This window comes from Carlito syrichta, unplaced genomic scaffold (assembly GCF_000164805.1).
Source record: "Carlito syrichta isolate Samal-C Ts95f unplaced genomic scaffold, Tarsius_syrichta-2.0.1 Scaffold115728, whole genome shotgun sequence".
NCBI lineage: Eukaryota > Metazoa > Chordata > Mammalia > Primates > Tarsiidae > Carlito > Carlito syrichta.
In genome coordinates this window covers 262582-281375 of record NW_007059824.1, presented here as the reverse complement: position 1 = coordinate 281375, position 18794 = coordinate 262582, and the positions used below count along the sequence as shown (strand labels likewise).

Genomic DNA, 18794 nt, shown 5'->3' with positions numbered 1-18794 from the left:
AGACTTGCCCCAGGTCAGTGAGTAGCCAGGACAGGGTGGACACCCAGGCCTCTGGACTCCCTTCCCTCTCCTCCCAGCACCCCAACCTCCACCCAGCCCCCTCATTTATCTTCACATCCTTCTCCCTTCCCCTCCACACTGTTGCACTGCTGCATCACGGACACCCCCAACCCAAACCCCAACTACCACAGCCTGGGAGGCAGGACACCTGGATGTTCCACCCATGCCCAGTCTTGACTCCAGGAAATGAGAATTAGCCCATCAGCCCTCAGTGACCCAGTGTCTCTCTCTGGGTCCCAGGACCTGATGGGAGAAGAACAGGCCGAGATTTCGCTGGTAGAGAGTGGCAGGATTAGAACCAGGCGCTCTGCTCCCTACACACACCCGACATAGGCCTCAGTCCCAGCTCCCATCTCTCACATTACTTCTGCAACCCTGTCCTCAAAGAACACATATTTTCCACTCAGCTGGGGACCAGGAAAGGGTGAATGGGTGTCTCGAGGAGGATGACTACTTGGGTGAGGCTGAGAGCTCTCTGTGGGGAAGGGAGGTGACATCGCTAGCCTAGTATCCACAAGGCATGAGCCCTCACAGGGTGGCTCACATCAAGTCAGCAACCAGAACAAGAGCCCTGTTGACACACAGGCCTAAGTTCAAATTCTGGAAGTCTTTGGCTTTGGGTAAACACTTACCCTCTCTATACTCCAGTTTCTCCTGGTCTAAAATGGAGTTAATAATCTCCCAGGGTTATTGTGAGGATTGAGTGAGAGATGATATCAAGCAATTAGCACAGTGCCTGGCACCCAGGGCCTGCTCAGTCAGTGGAGGCCACACCATCATCTTCACATGCTGGCCTACAAGATAGAGCTGGGATTTTCATCCCACTGGGTAACTCACTGTGCGACTCTGGAGAAGTCACGTTCCCTCTTTAGGCCTTGATTCCTCCTTTGTATAATGAGAGAGTTGGACCTCTGAGCCCAGAGGGTCCTTCCTGGGTTGACCTTCCAATTCACAAGGAATCACATCGTTTCCAAGCACCCATGGCAGAAGAGGGGGCCATGCTCAAGGTCACTGAGGACCTGAAAGGTGAGTGTCTGGAGAGACTTTCTTGGACTGAGTCTTGAGTCTTTCCCCCAGAGGCCTCACTGCCTGACGTTTGACATCCACTATCCCCACAGCTGCTGTCTCTGCCATCCTCCAGGGCTATGGGGACGGGCAGGGGCCAGTGACAGATGCCAGTGCCGAGCTGCACAGACTCTGTGGCTGCCTGGAGCTGCTGCTACAGGTGGGACCCCCCTATCCTCTCCCCCAGCCTCTCCCCAGGTCCAAACCCAGAAGAGCTCTTGTCCCCTCTGTTACTACACACTGTCTCATCCCCCTCTCCTTCCTGACGTGTAACCCCACTCATGGAAGCTGTCACTGCAGCCTGGGAAGTAAGGTGAGACACAGCTGGGGTGGGCGGGATCAGGACTGAGGGAGCCACCTTGCTCTGAAGACTAAAGCTTCAGAGGCACAGATGTCCTAGGACTGACCTTTCTTGAAGCAAGTTAGAGCTTCAGTTATGACCGTCACTCGCTGTCTTATAACCTGGTAGTTTTATAACCTGACCCTCTTTATGCCCCCCCCACCCTGTTTACTCACCGTTCTCACTCTCATCCTCTGGGGTGTTTGATGACTTTCTCCACACACACACACACACACACACACACACAGTCCTTCCTCCTTGTTTGCCTTTGTCCCATGCTGGTCTGCTGCTCACCTGCTGCTCAGGGTCTTTGCACTTGCCCTTCCATCTGCCTGGAAGGCTCTTCCCCCAGAAATGTACATGGCATACGTTCTCATTTTCCTCAAGTTGGAAGACTTTTTCTGGCCACCATCATCTAAATTTTCAACACATATACCCATGCCACATTTTCTCTTCTCTTTCTCTGCTTCCTTTTTCCTCCCTGGCAGTGATCACTATCTGACATAGTCTATGTTTTCCTTCTCTAGTCTGTTCCATGTCTAATTCCCCTACCGTGTTGTAAGCTACGTGAGGTCTGTTTATTCACTGTTTATTCACTGTCAGAACAGGTCCTGGAAAACAGTAAGGGTTCAGTAAGTGCTTCTGAAGAATGAAGGGGAATACTGAGAATCAGAAAAGTCCAGCAACTGGCTCTGTGGGGCTCTGTGGGGCTCCTGAGCACATAGCCAGTAAGGACCCAGCCAGGATCTGATGCCAAGTCTGTCTGCTGGAGCCCCTTCCTCTACCACGTGCTCCTCAGCAGGCTGGAATGCAGGGTAGGTTCTAGGAGGAAGACTTTCAACACTTTTCTTTCCCTCATTTCGGTCCTAGTTTGACCAGAAAGAGCAGAAGAGCTTCCTGGGGTCTCGGAAGGATTACTGGAACTTTCTCTGCACTGCCCTGCGGAGGCAGCGGGGGGACATGCAGCCAGCGTGCTTCATCCATTCCCTGGACAAGGTATCCAGGGCCAGGTGGGGGGAAGGCTGGCCTTTGGTCATGATGGGGCCCGGCCACCAAGCCCCTAATAAGAATGGCTGGTGAGGGGAGACACTCACCTCTCTCAGGCCCCTTCTCCCCATCCTGGCTCCCTTGACCATAGACCCCCTCATCTGGTCCTCACCTCTCGTGAGCCCCAAGACACCCTTTCTCCTCAGTTCCCGTCTTCCCTCTGCCCTAATACCACCCCCATCCTGTCTGTTGTGCACTCTGCAGTTGAAGACCCCTCTGGGGAAAGGTCGAGCCTTCATCCGCTTCTGCCTAGCCCACGGACAGCTGGCCGAGTCTCTGCAACTCTGCCTCCTGGACCCGGAGCTCACCAGGTGGGGGGCTGGACATCCTTCTACAGATCCCCATTGAGCCCACTTTCCCTACTGCATGAGAGGGCCGCCTTTACCACCTGATGGATGGATGGTCTATCAAGGACGATTAAATGAGAGTCGTGGAGGAAAGTCAAGGGAGAAAGGGCTGAGGGAGGTGAAACTCAGAAGTTCTGGCAGCATCAGGGAACTTGGCCCTTCTGCTCCCATAGGGCCACAACCCTGCCTGGGGAAGAGCCCCATTATGGTGTGCAGTGGAGGCTGATTCTCTAGGATCACGGTGACCTTAGCACTAGGGTCAAATGTCAAGGGTGCTGATCCCTTTTCACACAGGGAATGGTATGGACCCTGGAGCCCTCTGTTGTGCCCAGAACTCCGAGAAGACATCTTGGACTCTCTCTACACTCTCAATGGGGTGACCTTCAACTTGGACCTGCAATGGCCAGACCTGGATGGGGCCTGGCCCATGTTCTCTGAGTAAGTGGGTGTAGCCAGGAGGGAACACCTTCTCCCATGACCACCACATGTCCCAGGCAAGCCCTAAGCCCTCAGCCTCCAGCCCCATCCATCTGTACCTTCTTTTTTGCTCCTTGACCTTGGATCCTCCTAGCCTTCAGTTTTCCCAGTGCTATCTCATGCTGTCCCATCATGCTGCCTAGAACACTTGGTCACTAAAGATTGCTTGGATGGTTGGAGTGGAGGGCTGGAAGATGAATGGATGTGACGTGTTAAGATGTGGTGTGTGGATGATTGGAGGGTAGAAATGCAAAAATGGGCCGGGCTTGGTGGCTCAACCTGTAATCCCAGCACTTTGGGAGGCCGAGGCAAGTAGATTGCTTGAGCCCAGGCAACTTGAGAACAGCCCAGGCAACTTGACGAGACTCTGTTTCTACAATAAATCAAAAATTAGCCAGATGTGAAAGCATGCACCTGTAATTCCGGCTACTTGGAAGGCTGAGGCAAAAGGATCACCAGAGCCCAGAGAGTTGAGGCTGGGGTGGCCATGTGTGTGCCACTGCACTCCAGCCTGGACAACAGAGTGAGACTCCAACTCAAAAAATAAATAAAAAAGAAACGCAAGAATGGAGGGTGAGATGCATGATTGTTGGTGGTCGGAAGGCGGGAAGGGTGGTGGGGTGAAGGGGTAGGTGGAAAGACGGGACACCTTCCATCTGAGGACCAGGTCCATGCCGAGGAGAGTCCCAGGGTACCCCTGCCTCTTTCTCTTCCAGGTCACGCTGTTCCAAACCTAGCCGGACCCAGGGAAGAAGACCCAGAAAAAACAAAGACACCCCAAAGGTGGTGCCTCTGCCCCATTTTCACCCTGAGTTGCCTCTTCTCGTCTTGCTGGCACCCCCAACTGAGCAATCACTGGGCTTGCAATAGAGGGAGGCCAGTGTGGGGGCCAGGGGACCAGGGAACCACAGAGGGAAGAGGGCTCTCTTGGTAGTGTGGAAGGACATCTTGGTAGTATGGAAAGGGAACACCAGCACCTGGGGGGCCTGGAAAGGAGTAGGTACTGGAAGATAACTAGACATTTGCAGGACACCCACGAGAGAAGTGACCTCTACTGAGTGACCAACATAGGACAATTGGCAAACGTCTAGCTTAGTTCCAGGAGGGACTACAGAGCCAGATTGCCTGACTGAATCCAGCTCCTCTCTTGCTCCCATTGGTCCTTAGACACATTACTTATCCAGCCTGACAGGGTGCTCATGAGGAGGAAGTGAAACCACGCATGTGTGGCATCGAGCAAGGCTCCTGGCCACGTGCTCACTACATGGCAGCTTGTGATCATCATCCTCATAGCCATTCCACAAGCACATTTTGCACCCTGCCGGCTTCCAGGTGCCAGGTGCAGACACTGTGAGGACTGTGGCCTGAAGGAGCTCAAGGTCACCTCAGGGAGACAGACCTTAAAGGAGCACGTGACAATACATGTTGAGGGTGGTGACACTGATGTGAACGGAGGGACATGGGAGCACCAGGTCACTTATAGCTATGTGTCGGTCGATTTGAGCTTTTGTCTCAGTCCTAAAACCAGGTATTGGTATCCCATTTTGCAGATTTAAAAAACTGAAACTCAAAGTCACTTTCAGGAAGAAGGATTCAAGGAGAGGAGAGGGAGGAACTCAGGGAACCAGATCAATGCAGAAGACCCAGGAGCAAGAGGGAGGAGGATATGGGCTGGGGACAGGTGAGGCAAGGACATTGGGCCACGCTGATCCTCACCAGATCAAGCCTGGGTCTCAGATCACCTTGGGGCTTGCTAAAAATCAGATTTCTGGTGATAAGTGAACATTTCCAGTGAGAAGGTCTGGGAATTAGCAAGCCTGTTGGATCACGGCTGTGACCTCTCCCATGCACCAGGTCAGGGAATTAGTACTGAGAGGGTGACAAATTTGGGGGCTTCTTTGCAGATCCCAGTCACCTACGGAGACCCCAAAGGAGTCTGGCTGGAGGAGCCACATGCCAGTCAAGCCAGCTGCCCACAAAATGCACCCAAGGGACACCGATTGGCTGGACCACCAGGATCCCAGCCACACAAACATCTTCCCCCCATTCTGGAACAGAAGAAAAGCAATTTCAGGAGCCTCAGGCTCCCCCAGAACATGTGGGAACCAGAGGGGGAGGAGCCTCAGCTGGACCAGGAACAGGAATCCCCATGGACTGGGATCTTCCTGGAGAACTCAACACCTAGCACCCAAGGACAGAGGGAGGGGGCCATGAGGGCTCAGGAGGAGGAGGTAGGGGTGGAGGCTGAGGGCAGAGGGGTTCTGCTGGGTGTAGAGAGTCAGAGAACCATAGAGAAAATTCCTGAAGGGGAAGCAGAGTGGGGTCGTGTCCACAGGCTGCTGGACCCCAGCCCCACACAAACAAGAGAGGCAGCATCACCAGGGAGCAGGCAGGAGTGGGAGAGGCCTAGCATTCTGGGGGAGTTCTTGGTCCCTCAGGGTCTGGGAACAAAGGAGGGTTCCACCACAGAGAAGACACAAGAACAGACGGAGGTGACCAGTGTGGCCAGGAGAGAGGAGCAAGCCGAAGTGGCCCTGCGGGCTGTGGTAGAGGTGAAAGCGGTTGAACTCTGCACCTGTCTCTTCTCCCCTCTCTACCTGGACCTCAGATGGGGGTCTCCAGTGGTCGCCTATGGCCATCCCAGCCCACAGATGAGCTTGTATTGGCCCACTTGGGATTATTATTGGGGATGCCGTCTGAAAGCCACATATTCTTAACAGTTCTTGGGGCAGCCACTTGTTCTCCAGTCCAATCCCTCATTCTGGCAGGTCTCTGCCAAAATCTACGTTCCCCTGTGGCAGACCCCACCTGGTTCTTCCTGTCACAGCACCTTCACTTGGAAGTCCCCCAGGATTGCTACCAACCTTCCTTCAGCCGCCTCCCTAGCCCATCGTCCAGGTTCCAGCTTTGCTGCTTCCCTCTTTCAGGGAAGGAAGAAACGGTGGCCCCAGACTCAACCAGGAGCAGGGCCTAGGACAGAACCAGGCATCCCAGCCTCGGCGCTGTCCCAGCCTTGCCCTCCACTCCAGGGCAAGGCCTGAGGTCTCACAAGGGTGTTGGTCAGGTCAGCCCGAGGGCTGGAACCTCTGCCCTCCTCCCTCAGCCTCCCTCTTTTCTCTCCTTGCACCCTTCCCCCTCCTCCACGCCAGAGCCTGAGTCTTCAGCACCAGAAGGTCGAGGAGCAGGCCCAGCGCCAGGGGCAGATGCTGAGAGAGCAGGAGGGGGAGCTGCAGGATCTTCGGAAACAGCTCAGCAGGTACCTTGGCGCCCACCAGCAGGGGGCGCCCTGAGGTGCTCCCTGACTCCTCTCCATCAAGGTCAAGCCAGCAAGGTCCTTTGAGCACCTCTGTGTGCCAGGCCCCGCACTGGGCACACTTTGGGCCTCTGAGGCAAGCAGGGCACCGGGACTCCTCCCACCCTTTCCTGGTTAGCCCTCCTTCACTGGCCTCCCAGAGTAGGGAGGCGAGAATCCCGCTTCCTGCCCTCCCATACTCACCCCTGTCTCCCTCGGCTGCCGCCTCTGGGCCCTGCTCTTTTTTGTTAAACAGCATTCTAGGCCGGGCACGGTGGCTCACGCCTATAATCCCAGCACTTTGGGAGGCCGGGGTGAGAGGATTGCTTGAGCCCATGGGTTCAAGACCAACCCGAGCAACTTGGCAAGACCTCATCTGTACAGTAAATCAAAACATTAACCAGGCATGTGGTATACGCCTGTAGTTCCAGTTACTTGGAAGACTGAGGCAAAAGGAGCACCTGAGCCCAGCAGGTCGAGGTTGCGGTGGCCGTGAGTGTGCCACTACACTCCAGCCTGGGCGACAGAGTGAGACTCCAACTCAAAAAAAATAAAAACCTTCTGCCTTTCTACCCACCTCTCAACGCTCCTCCCTACATTTCTGTTGTCCCCCTTTCACTCAATCTGTCTCTCATTTGCTTGTTCCCTGTTACTCAATCTTTGCCCTCCTGATGAACATAACCTTAGCTACCACTTAGTGAGCACTTACTTACGTCCCAGGCACTGTTGTAGGTGTTTCTGTGTAATAACCCTGTGAGACAGGTTCTAAAGTAAACCTCCTTAGAGATGAAAGTTGAGGCTCAAAGATGCTACACAATTCACCTAGTATCAGCTAGGAAGCCATGGAGCTCAGATTCAAACCCTGCAGCTGACTCTAGAACCTCTGGGTTCAGACACCACCCCTCAGGCAATGTCTCCAGTATCTGTACTTCATTCTGTCTGTCTCTCCCTCAGTGTTTATCTTTCATCATCATGTTGACGTCAGGGATGCAAGCATGCTGTCTGTCTCTGCCTTTCCCCCTCAATCTGTCAAGTCTGTTTCTCTTTCATAACCCATTTTTTAACATACCTCCTCCAGCTGGGCACTGTGGCTCCCGCCTGTAATTCTAAAACTTTGGGAGGCAGAAGTGAAAGGACTGCCGGAGCTCAGGGGTTCAAGACTAACCTGGGTAACTTTGTGAGACCTCGTCTCTACAATAAATCAAAAAAAAAAAAATTAACTGGGCGTGGTGGTGCATGCCTGTAGTTCCAGCTACTTGGAAGGCTGAGGCGGAAAGATCATCTGAACCCAGGGGGTTGAGGCCATGAGCATGCCACTGCACTCCAGTGTGGGTGACAGAGTGAGACTTTAACTGAAAAAAACACACCTTCTCCATACGGAGACCTCCTTTGACCTGACTCAGCCTCTTTGGGTCTCTCTCCCCTGGTCTCTGGGTGCCTCAGTCGGTCCCACGGCCCCTATCTCTCCTCCCACATGGCTGACACCTGCCCCTGGCCCAGGAGGCACCAGTCTGATCCCAGCAGAGCCTGAGTAGCTGTGATTCAGCCTGAATCACTGGAAAGTTAGCTGACTGTCTGCCGCACAGGATGAGAGAGGCCCAGGAGCCCAGAATCCAACCTAAAAGGGCCCATGGCTCCTCCCAGTGCACACTCAGCTGAGCCCACCTATGCGATGATCCAGACCCTGAAAGACCATGGGGGCCTTGCCCACTCAAGAGCCTTCTGTGAGTCAAGACAGGCTGGTGGGAGCAGCTGGAGGCTGCAGGATGTTGACCTGGCCCTGGCTGCTCCCTGCACTTGGAGCCCTGCCTCACAGATCACTCCTCCTTCTACCTGTCATCCATCATTCAGTCATTCTACAAACACTACGTCTACTCTGGGCCAGACCTGTTCTAGGTACAGGAAATGCTCTCCTGGACAGATCACACATAATTCCCGCCCTCCTGAGGAATCAGTTGTGGGACCTGAGAGAAAGATAAGTCAAATTATATGTCTAGACAGGGAGAATGTGTCCTAAGTCAAGAATTACTCTGAGTTTGTCAACCTGATCAACTGAAAAGCTGGAGTCACCCTAAACGGAGATGAGGCAGTTGTAAAAGGGACAGGTCTGTGGGATAGACATCCTAGCGGGACTGCTGGGCAAGAAGTTGGGTGTGGAGATCAGGAGTCATCAGAGTGAAGATAATGAGGAGCAGCAGCTCCTGAGACTGGGACAGGAATGTGGCCCTGACTCCTGGGACCCAGGGAGCAGAGAACAAAGCTCATTCCTGGAGAAAGGCCCGTGGGCATCAAGCTGATGACAGGCACCTCACCACAGCAAAGTGCCATGGGGGGAGGGGTACCACAGTGAACAAAGCCTGTTCTAGAAGACCTGGGAGACAGATGATAGATAAACAATAGAAATGCAGCATCTGGTAGTGATAGATGCTGTGGAGAGAAACCAAGCCAGGGAAGGGGACAAAGAAAGAGAAGACAGGACAGTCGTTCAGACTTGGGGTCCAGGAAACCCCCAGAGGAGGTGACAGTTGAGCAGAAGGCACAACCCTGTGGGAGACTGGACCATACAAATAGGTAGTGAGGAGGGCTGCAGGCCAGAGGGCAGACAAAAAGGCCCAGAACACATGTGCTTGGGACAGACAAGCTGGCCGTTCCAGTTGTAGGTGAGCAGAAGAGAGAATGGCAGAGAGCCAAGTCAGCCATCTTGAAGGCTGAGTGGGGCTCTGGAATTCTCCCTCCTATAGGAGGCTGGAACAGCGTTTGGATCTAGGTCTGACTTCGGTGTGGTGTGGAGAACAGACTGAGGGTGGACAAGTGAAAGTCCCTACGCAGAGCCTGGCAGGAGGTAGAGGTGACGGGCAGCAGACTCTGCAGGTAGCAAGCCCAAGCACAGACCCGCGGGGCTGGGAAATGGACTGAAACGTGGGGCTTCCAACACCCACATCACAGCTCTCTGGTTGTGTGTCACGGGACAGTGCCCCCCGCCCTCTGAGCCTCAGCTCCCTGATTTGCTCAGACACTCTATGCAGGCATGTCTCCAGGTGGGTGTCCTCTATTCTCTGAGGAAGACATGGAAAAGGAGATGAAGGTAGATGTAAGCCAAAGTGGTCCTCGGGATGGGGAATTAGGCAGCATCACATCTCCCCTCGCCCATGGACAGCAGCACAGAGCTCCTTTGAGGCCTGCCGGGAACAATCCCTCCCTCCCACCTGCAGCCCCCTAGGTACTGTGTCCAGATTTCTACTCCCTCCACTTATCAAGCTGTGTGACCCCGAGCAAATGTCACTCCCTCTCCTAACCTCTGCTTTTCTCTCTTGTGAAATGAGGCTCATATTACCTGTCTCCTAACATTGTAGAAACTAAATGAACAAGACTATAAAACACTAAGCTCAGTGCCTGGCATGTAGGAGCTACTCGATAAATTGATTGCTTTCATGTCCCCTCCCACATTGAGTTTGTCACCCCCTGCTTAAAATACTTCAGTGACTTTCTACTTATTGCACTGAGGTTGAAGTCTCCTCCTCTGGGGCCCCTGAGGACAGATTAGGCCTTGCCCACCCCACCCTCCTCCTGTCTTCCCCTGTCCCTCATGGCCCCTTATGGCTTTCCAGATTCACTAGTCTCCTTTCAGTTCCTCAAACAAGCCCAGCTCTTTCCAACTTGCAGACCTTTGCATGTCCCCGTGTCTGATCCTACATGGTTGACTTCCCATCTTCTAGGTTGGCTTCCAGGTCACCTTGTCTGAGAAGCCTCCCCTGAGCACCCTCTCTGGTCTCTGTCTCAGCCCCTCATTTATCTCTGTCATAGTACTTAGTTTAATTATTTGACTGGTCCACCACTTGTTTTGACCCCTGCCCCGAACATGCTACAAGGTCCACAGAAGTTAGAGACACAGCTCTACTCCTGACATCTCATGAGCACTGACACACAGTTGGTGCTAAATAAATGCTCCCTCTCATTCCATAGACACACACACACCCCACAGTGGTCACATAAAGACCTGGGATCACTGAACAAGTAAACTGGCTCAGGAAAATTAAAGTCAACAGCAAGAAATGAGGAAGCTGAAGACCAGAATGTTCATTAAAAGTCAAAACATGGCTTGGATCCATGCCTGAGCACCAGAACACTCTCAAGGCTGTAGTGACTGGCCTTTTTGGAATGTCAGTGGCTGTCTATTGTCAGTTTGATGTCATGGCCCACCCAGCTTTCTTCCCTGCAGCACACTAAATGGCCATGTTGTAAAAATTAATAGTTTGGTTCATCACCAAGCCTCTTGCAAGCCTCTTCCCTTCCAACATGCTCAAGTCCCAGAGCACGCATGCACACACACATTCTGAGTGCAGGGACCCCCACAAGCCCACCCAACATTGCAAGGCACTCCCAACTAACCATGAAGCTGGGACCTGGGACCAGGGCCTTTTTCTTTCCAGTCCAGTAGACTTTTTGGAACCTTCTAGAAAACCACTGAAGATAGAAAGAACAGGTAAGGCTAGAGCTGAAAAGGTTCCAAGGCCAAACAAACAGAAATTGGTGAAAGCCGTATGTTTAATATTACTTTTTTTATTGAAAAGACAATGTAACGTAACTTTTTAAAATATTTTAAAGCAAAAAACTACCCCAGATCTTCCACTGTTCTCCCTTCACACACAATTGTTTCCAGCCGGGCAATTGTGAATGTACCTTTCCAGGAAATTACATTTAAAATGGAAATGTTTAAAAAAACACAGTGGGAGAGGAGATGTTGGCTTCCCCTCTCAAGGAGCACTCAAGTCTAGGGCCTGCTTTCATTTCTCTGAATGACTGGAGGGGAGTCAGACCACACACAGTGTTCAGCTTGGTGTGTGTGTGCATTGTGTGTGCACACACGTATGCTTTGTTTGCATGTTGTCTTGTGTGTTATGTTGTGTATATCTGTTATATTGTGTGTTGTGTTATGTGTCACATTGTATGTGTTGTGCGTTGTGTCATGTGTGTTGTGGTGTCGTACTGTATGCACGAATTGCCTTGTGTGTTGTATTGTATGTGTGCCTTGTGTGTGTTATGCTGTGTAAGGGTGTTGTGGTGTATGTGCGTACGATGTGTTGTATGAATATGTGGTACTGGGTATTGTGTCTATTGTGTTATGTGTTGTATGTGTGTGAGGTGTATTTGTGTGTGTGTGTGGACTTCAGCGGCAGGGCCCCACCCGCTTCCCCCATGGGCTCCCATCCAGCAGAGATCCAGCCAAGGCTCAGCAGAGGCCCAGCCTTTCGGTCACAAATGCTGAACTTCTCCCCTCAGAGCTTGGTCTTCCTTCAGGTGTCAGGAAGAAAGAACCCAGCTACAGGCACAGCTGGAGCAGAAACAACAGGAGGCTGAGAGGCGGGACGCCATGTACCAGGAGGAGCTTGGAGGGCAGCAGGACCTGGTCCGAGCCATGAAGAGGCGGGTGTTGGAACTGATTCAGTAAGGATGGGATGGGGGACAAGACAGTGGAAGGGAGGATGGCAAGGGAGGCGGAGCCCGGGCAGGAAAATTCTATTCCACCAACAAAACTGAAGCAGGATTCTAGACCTTTCATAAGTGCTAACACATAAGTGGCTTCCTCTAGCCACCCCGTGCTATTATTCCCATTTTGTGGATTAGGAAACTGAGGGTCAGAGAGGCTGACTTCGTCACCAAGGACACATAGCATATAAATTCCATAGAGTCCTCTGACAATAAAGCACATGCCCATTCCAACCCACTCCTCTACACACGCACACAACGAAGGCTGAGAGAAGAGAAAGAAACCTATGGATTGAGAAGAAGTTAGAAGAAGGAGGAAAAAGACACTGGGAGTGGCTCAGAGGTGGTGATCACATGCCCTATACCTGCATGCCCCTTGAACTTCCTCAGACCCTTGGGCCCAGCTGCCTTAGGTTCCAGAGGTCAGGATCACTGAGGTTAATTCCAAACCACGAAGCTCCCTGAGAGATAAGGGACATATGGAAAGCGTAGTTTCTGCCCTTTTTCGTCTAGGGGAGGTAATTCACATATATATGTTCTCCCCTCATACAGTTCAGAAAACAGGAGACCATTGGACTCAGGTTCCATTAAAATTGGGAGTTTGCTGAGCAATCATCTAGAACTAAATCTGCATACACAAAATTCAAATAATACTAACGGTGAGAAAACAGAAAGATCAACTTGGAAAGGACAAGCAAATAATTTAAGGGATGAGTGCCTCCGAGGAACTGTCTGTTGGGAGGAACAGAGTTAGAAAAAGTTAAGTATTCACCTCACACAAAAAAATGTAAGGTGACTAACAATCAAAGACATAGAAGTGTGATTGTTAAAGAAAAATAGAAGATTAAATGGAAGATATAATGAAAGACAAATATATATATATAGACCCAACATGTATGTTAGGATTAGGACTCAGCTCTGAGCATCTCGGTAGCAGGATCAAAATGGAAAAGACAGAAAGCTGTCTACCTCTCACTATCCAGTCAAAGAAAACATACTAGTTCATCAGCAGAGACAAATATTTTTCCTGGTGCTAAGGAAATTAATTGCAGGTTCATAGGAAGGGAACCTCAATGTATATAATACAATGTATGTATATCATTATAAAGCAGGAACTTTATAATATGACCCTGATCAAAAAAAAAGAAAGAGGCCAGGGGCAGTGACTCACGCCTATAATCCCAGCATTTTGGGAGGCCAAGGTGAGAGGATTGCCTGAGCCCATGGGTTCAGGATCAGCCTGGGCAACTTGGCGAGATCTCATCTCTACAATAAATCAAAAAATTAGCTGGGCTTGGTGGCACATGCCTGTAGTCCCAGCTACTTGGAAGGCTGAGGCGGAAGGATCACCTGAGCCCAGCACGTCGAGGCTGCAGTGGCCGTGAGCATGCTACTACACTCCAGCCTGGGCATCAGAGTGAGACTCCAACTCAAAAAAAGAAAAGAGAAGGCCGGGTGTGGTGGCTCACACCTATAATTCCAGCACTTTGGGAGGCTGAGGTGAGAGAATTGCCTGAGCCCATGGGTTCGAGACCAGCCTTGAAAATTAAAAGTATCACCACTGAATTTTTTAGAAAGTCGCTGAAAAAATTGGAAAGAAAGATGAGGTAATCATGAGAGATGAGAAAGTAGAATAAAAAGCACAGCGAGATGGGAGTCATCAGAGGATAGAAGCACACTGAAAATTCACCTCTGTGACTTTTTTTTGGATCAGGGTCATGTCCTATAAAGCTTCTGCCAGGGAAATTGTATTATATACTTTGGGGTTCCCTTCCTGAGGACCTGTAATTAATTTCCCTAGTGCCAGGAAAAACATTCGTCTCTGCTGATGAACTAGTTTATTTTCTTTGACTGGATAGTGAGAGGTAGGCAGTTTTTCTGTCTTTTCTGTTTTGATCCTGCTACCGACATGCTCAGAGCTGATATCAGTTCCAATATCATCTCCAACTGACAGAAGTTCTGTAAAAGGGAAGAATAAAATGAAGGAGGTTATCAAATAAAATATAAATGGAAATTATCTAATAAAAATGTGAGAGAATTTCTCAGCTCTGAGAATTTCTCAGATTTGAAGGTTTAACTGAGTGACCAGCACAATAAACGAAAAATAAAACAGAACCCACACCTATATACATCATTGTGAAATTTCAGTAAAGCAAAGATAAGGAGAGTATCCTAAAATTGTCTAGAGAAAAAGACACCTTTTCTCTTCACCTATAAAAGAAGAAAAATCCAACCCATGTCAAGAGTCCATGGTGAAATACTTTTCACGTTCTAAGAAAAGCTGACCTTTTGGCGGGCTGCGGTGGCTCACACGCCTATAATCCCAGCACTTTGGGAGGCCGAGAGGATTACCTGAGTCCACGGGATCAAGACTAACCTGGGCAACATGGTGAGACATTATTGCTACAATAAATCAAGAAAAATTAACTGGGCTTGGTGGTATGTGCCTGTGGTTCCCACTGCTCGGAAGGCTGAGGCGGAAGGATCGCCTGAGCCCAGCAGGTCAAGGTTGTGGTGGCCATGAGCATGCCACTGCACTCCAGCCTGGATGACAGAATAAAGCTCCAACTCAAAAAAAAAAAAAAAGAGTGAGAAAGAGAGAAAAAAAGAAAAGTTGAATTTTTCCCCAGAATTCAATGTCCAGCCAAATTATGAATTAAGTAGGGAAGGCAGTGGAGAAAAGACCTTTTCAGACAGACAGGTTTCTGAAAATTCACCTCCCACACGGTCTTTCTTAGGAAGTTAGTTGAGGATGTATTCCAGAAAAACAAGGAAGTAAACCAAGAAAGAAGAAGCCGTGGAATTCAGGAAACAATGGCTCTAACCTAAGAGAGAAGAAAAAGGAATTCCCAAGATAACAAGTGGGCAGTAAGCCCAGGGAGCAGTCATCTAAACTGGAGCAGAAGGACCAAGGGCCCCAGGAGGGAGGTCTCTGGAGAGAAGGGGAATCAAGAGAATTCCTGATGTGATGAAGGATTCAGGTGGAGGGGATAAAACATTAAAAGCAAGTCAAAAAGCAAACCATCATCATCATAAGGCCAGGTGTGGTGTCTCACAACTATAATCCCAACACTTGGGAGGCCAAGGTGAGATGATTGCTTGAGCCCAAGAGCTCGAGGCCAGTCTGGGCAACATAGCTAGACCTCATCTCCACAAAAAAAAAAAAAAAATCAAAAAGGAAAAAAAAGCAAGTAATGCAAGAAACAAAGAAAAACAATTTAAAATTCCTAGAAAAACAAAAGCCTTCCAAGCAGCGAAATGTTGTAGAAGACATCTTAGCTCTTTGGGAAGTAGAATGTATATATATTATCTAATAATGTAAATACTATTCCTTGATTTTTTCCAATGTTAGAATCAACCTAAAGGCAAGGCACAGAAGAAAGTTATAATTGTAGAACAGAATGTAAATGTTACTGGCTTAACAATATTAAGTATAAAATAGAATCCAATTGAATGTTCTGTGAAAGTGAAAATATTCTGCGTTTGTGCTGTCCAATAAGGTAGGTACTAGTCACATGTAAAGCATGTGAAATACTTAGCTGGTGGAACTGAAGAACTGAGGTTTTCATTTTATATAATTTTACTTAATTTAAATTGTCGTATGTGGTTAGTGGCTACCATCTCAGATGCTGCAAGAATAGATGACAAGATAGGTAGGGGAGGAAGGAGTAGTGTTAAGAGGAAGGGACGCTGGTGTCATTGTATTACAGAATGGGAGTCATACCTGCAGCTAATAATTGATCAAGAAATAAATGTGTGAGTATATTCTGCAAAAATTACAATGGTAGCCTAGAGAAGAACCAAAAAACAGAAATTAACTATATTGAGAGGAAAAAGGTTGAGTTAGTGAGGATGGTAATAACTAAGCCAAAGCCCTGATATCAAGGGAAAGGAAGGAGCTCTATAGAAAATGTCCTGAGCCGGGGGTGGTTGTTCACGCCTGTAATCCCAGCACTTTGAGAGGCAGAGGCAAGAGAATTGCCTGAGTCCAGGGGTTCGAGACCAGCCTGGGCAACCGGCGAGATCTCGTCTTTACAATAAATCAAAAAAAATTAGCCGGGAGTGGTGGCGCACACCTGGTTCCAGCTACTTGGAAGGCTGAGGTGGAAGGATCGCCTGAGCCTGACAGGTTGAGACTGCAGTGGCCATAAACATGCCACTGCACTCCAGCTTGGGCGACAGAGTGAGATTCTTACTCAAAAGAAAAGAAAATGTTCTGTATTGGAAAATAATGAAGGAAGGATAGGAACATATTACTTAAATATGGAAGTAATATCAAGGAGAGAAAGCAAACAGATGTAAGAAATGGCTTCCCACTGAGAATGGGAAGGAGTAGAGAGGGTGTCTTGTACCTTTTTAGATAAGTCCTCTTGTACTATTTGATTTTTAAATTGTGTACATATTATGTTGATAAAAATGTAAAACAACCCACATTCCTGAACATCCTTTAAAAAACAGTGAAGATAGATTTGCAAGGGCATACACATAAATAAATACTGTACAAAGTGTTAAATAAAAGATACTAGACATTATGTGCTTTAAAAGTCTGGAACAAGAATCCCCAGGGGCTTCTGTGATCCGGGAACACTCCTTGGAGGAGGAGGATATAAATAGGTTCTTTTTTTTTGAGTCGGAGTCTCACTCTGTCACCCAGACTGGAGTGCAGTGGACGCTCCCAGCCACCGCACCCTCGACCTGCTGGGCTCCGACGATCCTTCCGCCTCAGCCTTCCAAGCAGCTGGAACTACAGGTGCGCGCTACCACACCGGGCTCATTTTTTGATTTGTTGTAGAGATGAGGACTCACCAAGTTGTCCAGGCGGGTCTAGAACCCTCAGGCTCAGGCAATTCACTCACCTCGGCCTCCCAAAGCTCAGGATTATAGGCTGAGCCACTGAGCACGGCAACAGGTTCTTAAATAATGGTTCAAGGTTATGATAGGTAAAGGGGAGCCAGGTGTCATCATCCTGATCTCTTGTGTGTATCTCTCACTGTCTCTTGTTTGTCTTTCTCTGGCCCTGTGTCTCTTTCTCTAACCCTTCCTCTCTGTTTCTGTGTGTGTCTCTCTCTCGTTCATGTATCTCCCAACTTCTCTGTGTGTCACACTGTCGCTCTCTAATTCTCTGACTTCCATTATCTCTCTGAGTGACTGTCTTTCTCTGCCCCTTTGTGTTCCTCTCCATTGCCGTATCTCTGCCTTTCTGCCTCTCTGCCCTTGTTTCTGCCTCTGTCTCTCTCTTTTTGTCTCTGTGTGACTCCCTGTCACCCTCTCTGTCTCTCTCTCTGTCTCTCTCTCTCTCTCTCTCTCTCTCTCTCTCTTCCTCTTTCTCTGTCCGTGATTCTCTTTCTGTCCCTCTCTGTGTCTCCGTCTGGATCATTTCTGTGTTTCTCTCCTCCTGTCTCTGCCTGTGTGCATGTCTCCACCTCTATACCCGTCAGAGAGAAGGACCATCTGTGGCAGAGACTCCAGCATCTCTCTTCTGTGGCCCCTGGGTGTTGTGTCAGCTGTGGCAAGATCTTTGGCCGACTGTCTCGGCGGTATCCGTGCAGGTAATGAGAAGGTCCCAGAATCCTTCCACTGGGACAGCCCGAATTCCACTAACTCACAGCCCCCACCCACCCCAGGGGAGGGAGGGACGTGGGAACTGGGTGTTTACGAAATGCCGCGCAAAGCTGGTCACTCATTCACCGCGTCTGGCTTCCGACACTAAGCAGAGCGGTGAACTCATGAAGGAGAACAGCGGAAATGGGTCAGATAATGAGTGGGGTCCTGGAAGGCAGGATTGTGTAACATTTCACAGAATAGACTGATGAATGGGCCTCTCGTCGGGGAAGAGAGACTCTGTCCAGGGGAAGCCACTCCCACCCCCTACCCCATCCCCAACCTTCCTCTGCGATCACTCACGACATGGGGCAAACAGTGGGAGAGAGGACAGTGAACCCCCAGGAGAACCTGCCATTTGGAAGAAGAGAGAGGCTTTGAAGGGGTTGGGCCTCAGACCTTCAGGAGAGGGGAGACCTCCTGAGACAGACCAAGGGCCATTCTGCTGGGAGATGAGAAGCAGACACCTCAGGTGGACCTAAGATGCTGGAACTCGTGTCCCCAGAGTGCATTCAGGGGCGCCCCCGGGCCTGCCGCAGAGGCCACCCGGTCCTCCCTATCTCTGCTTCCCCAGGCTCTGCGGAGGCCTGCTCTGCCATGCCTGCTCTGCGGATTACAAGAAGAGAGAGCGCTGCTGCCCACCCTGTGCCCAGGGAGCCCAGGTCACCCAGGACTAGCCACCTACCTGCCTAACCGCCCCACCCAGTCTGTTTCCTGCCTTTGGCTTTTCCCAGCCCTCTGATCTGTCTACTCCTACCTTCTAGAAACTGGTGATCTAAGACACTGGCACTTCCGTGGGCAGAGTGCGGTGTGGGAAGTGGAAGGAGCCAGGTGGCAGGCAGGAGACAGCTGCCAGCCCTGTGTCTTCCACGATGAGCCAGGGGACTTTGGCAAAGTGCTCAGCTCTCAAGGATTTTTCTGTAACGTGAGGGAATCGGGTTCCCTCCTCTCTAAAGTCCCTCTGGGCTCAGCAAATCTATGATGTGAATAAGATTCCAGCAGCCCTGATGTTTCTCCTCTGCACTCCCCTTTTACCCAGCTGCAATGCCCACTCTTCCTCTTTCACAAGAAGCAACAC

General features: G+C 50.2%; 1 protein-coding gene across 1 annotated transcript; it reads left to right on the top strand.

The window, feature by feature from the left end:
- Nucleotides 1-1040: 1040 nt before the first annotated feature.
- RUFY4 (RUN and FYVE domain containing 4) lies at nt 1041-18393 on the top strand. Its single transcript, XM_008073780.1, has 11 exons — nt 1041-1086; nt 1179-1285; nt 2336-2461; nt 2717-2823; nt 3154-3297; nt 4053-4122; nt 5241-5888; nt 6486-6592; nt 11927-12073; nt 17554-17664; nt 18291-18393. Exons 1-11 carry the CDS (start codon nt 1041-1043, stop codon nt 18391-18393), a joined length of 1716 nt encoding a protein of 571 aa, XP_008071971.1.
- Nucleotides 18394-18794: the final 401 nt, after the last annotated feature.